This window comes from Macadamia integrifolia, chromosome 6, assembly GCF_013358625.1.
Source record: "Macadamia integrifolia cultivar HAES 741 chromosome 6, SCU_Mint_v3, whole genome shotgun sequence".
Taxonomy (NCBI): Eukaryota; Viridiplantae; Streptophyta; class Magnoliopsida; order Proteales; family Proteaceae; genus Macadamia; species Macadamia integrifolia.
In genome coordinates, this window is record NC_056562.1 from 28,715,162 (window position 1) to 28,718,232 (window position 3,071).

The 3,071-nt window shown below is 39.3% G+C and overlaps 1 protein-coding gene across 1 annotated transcript in view; it reads left to right on the forward strand.

Moving 5' to 3' along the window:
* The first annotated feature begins 397 nt into the window (after window positions 1–397).
* The window catches only part of LOC122082360 (kinesin-like protein KIN-UB), a 14,341-nt gene continuing 11,667 nt past the window's right edge, over window positions 398–3,071 (forward strand). Inside the window, exons 1-2 of the mRNA XM_042649865.1 lie at window positions 398–893; window positions 2,922–3,022. Of these exons, the coding sequence (XP_042505799.1) occupies window positions 695–893; window positions 2,922–3,022 (300 nt within the window). The 5' untranslated portion in view covers window positions 398–694. The remainder of the gene's footprint in view (window positions 894–2,921; window positions 3,023–3,071) is intronic.

A 3,071-nucleotide genomic window follows, 5' to 3' on the forward strand; every position in this document is an offset into this window, starting at 1 on the left:
AGAGGGAAAAGCTTTATGATTGTATGGCCCTTGCAGCAATGTCACGACTCACGAGAAAAATAGAAAATAGTCCTGAGTTCCAATGGAAGGACCCTCGAGCCCCACGGTGGGGGAAAGTTCCTGCGCACCGGTCCCACGAAAAAAAAAAAAAATTGTAAACTTGCAATGAATTAAGGGTAATTTGGTAAATTAAAGGCAGATCCACTGGTGCCCCATCCACGATTCACGACTTGTCGGCGTAATTTAAGATCGTCACGAGGTCGGTTTAGGCAAAAAGTGGGTTTATATGTATTTTTCAAATTTTGGAAAAAGGCAAAAGTAAAATGGAGTGGGCCCACCATCACTCCACCATCGTCCATCTACTCTAAGCTGCAAAGACAGAGACACCTCCCGTCCCTGTACCGGTGTACGTGCTTTCGAAAAACCGCGGTTCTCTCTCTCTATCTTTCTCTCTTTCTCTCTTTCTCTCTTTCTCTGAACCCTCAAATTTCTGAGTTACATTTCATACGATTTTCACACCGGTTTTTACTTCTCTGCTACCATCATTCCTTCATTTGGATTTTTGTTTTTAAAATTGTTGATTTCCATGGTAGTCTCTGTTCTGTTGTCGTGTTCTGGAAATTAAGGTTCTGAGATTTCTAGATTTTGTTGGCTTTAATGCCGAGGGGAGGTAGCTGCTCAAGGAGTTGAAGTTATGGCTTCCGGTGGTTTTAGAAATGGAACTTCAAAGGGGACGTTGAAGGTCGAGAGGAATGTCTCTGTGTATTCGAATGTCAAATCTTCTTCTTTCAAGTCCAAGCCCGCTCCCTCGCCTTCTTCTCATGCTTCTGGTCTTAGACGGAACAGCTCTGGCTCGCTTGGTTCTCCTGGAGCGGTTAAGGACGATGCCGGAGGTTGGTTTTTCTATATATTTGTGTGTGTTTTAGTGAAATTGAGCTGGGATATTGTTTTTTCTGTGTATTTTATTTTTTTTTCTTGGTTCTGGTTGCTGCATTTGATGCCTGAGGGCAAGAGATCTGTTATCGTTCTTTAAATTTCACAATTAGGATGTTATACTTGACTCTAGATTTGAGATTAACCTCATTATTTTCTTCTTAGATTTTGAGAGGAATTTCGATTTTATAGCATTTTCTGAGTAAAGATTCGGTTGGATGGAATTATTTTATTTTTTCTAATTATTCTCATACTTGGTTGTACTGGAACAAAGCATTTAGAGGTGGCGCTAGATAAAGTTAGGAGTAATTGTGTTAGTTTTCTCCTCCTCTGGTTTAACCTCGGTTTTGGAGATCGACCTCCAGCTTACTGGTTCATGGTTTAGGTGTGGCAAGGGTGAAAAGCTGTTAATTTTTTGTCGGGAAAAGTTGCACTGGTGCATATGCATCAAGGGATCTTAAATAATTCAGGAACCTACTTTGTTGTCATCCAATTGGATCTTATACGGTGTTGGGAGAAAATCTGTGTGTGCTGTGTCCAATAACTCATCCTCCTGTTATGCTTCGACGGTAAAAATGTTCAGGTTCTGACTTTACTGTGTAGAATGTAATTATACTGCATATCACCTCAGCACAACCCACAACCTTCAAAGAAGTTTTTTTTTTTTTTGAATAACAAGATCTAGTGGAAAGAGTAGAGTAGCATACATGGACAACAAAAGGACATCAACCCAACCACCAAGACTTTATTGTATCATCTTATGAAAATCTGTGGATGCTTGTATTTTTCTATGGGGAATTACAATAAGGACTAGAAGTTCAATATCCTTTCTGAGTAACTGTAGTCGGGGAAGTGCAAAATCATCATCGAGTTTCTGCAGTCAGAAAGATTTTTCAAACTGGTTGGTAACAGACCTACATACGAGAAGCTGGTTAAAAATGCTTCAGTTTTGGGTATTCTTCAGGAAAATGCCTGGGTCAAGGTGCATATTGTACCATGGATAGTATTCTTTATATTGATAGCAGGTGATCTTAGTCCTCTTCGGAGTGAAGACTTGGGGCCAAGGAAATCTAGCCCTTGGTGCTGATCCTAATTATTTTTTGGGATTCTTAGGACAATTTTGTGGCCTTTCAAGTTTCAGCTATTGTGCCCTCAGTTGAAGATCATCGGTAAGAGTGATTTCTACCTTTTGGCTCATCAAAACGAAAAAATGAATGGTCCAGATTAACTAAATTGACAAGGCAAAGTGCATATGATAACTAGTGACTTGCTGCAACAGGCATTTCAACCTTTTGTGGTGGATTAACCATTGTATATCTCATCTGGAAATACAATACTCATAATAGAAGTAAGAGATGGCTATGATATTCTGTTGTATGTTGGTGTCAATCTCAATGGGTAAGGGAAAAAATGCAATCCAGTGGTTGAACCTAAACTGATGATACAAACCAATTCTGACAGCTATGCATGGTACCTGTATTTCCAATAGAATTGTCATAAACTATTCAAGTGAAGATGTATTCATTTTAGAATGAATACATCCTGAATTCTTGATAACACAGAGAGATGATTATGCCACTTCATTTCTTTTTCTTCTTTTGGGTTGTGTTTTGTATTCATTTTTAGAATGCATTTGAGGTCGATAATGCATTCCAAGAAATCATATCAAGTGCAGCAGCTGCATTTGGTATGATTTTTTGGAATGCATTATTGACCTAGAATGCATACCAAACATAGCATTAGATCTTATATTTTGTGGCTTTACCTGCTTAGGTTTGTCCTCTGCTTTGAGCTCTATGTATATGTCCATTTTGGGGTGGAACAGGGTCTACCCTGTGCTATTTTTTTGTTTAATCTATGCTAATTTTGTGTTTCTTAGCATATCACAACTGTACAAACTAGAATCATGCCCTTTATATGAGTAGTTATTAAATAGTTACATCTGTCTAAATATTGGCCATGCTGGATTGCTTTGGTGTCGCTGATAGTTCCTGGAAGAGTTCGAGTTGCTGTGAGAATGCGGCCCCAGAATGCGGAGGAGCTGGTGGCTGATGCAGATTTTGCTGATTGTGTAGAATTGCAGCCAGAGGTTTGTACATTCTGCATGGCAATGCAACATTAAGCACACCCCCCCCCCT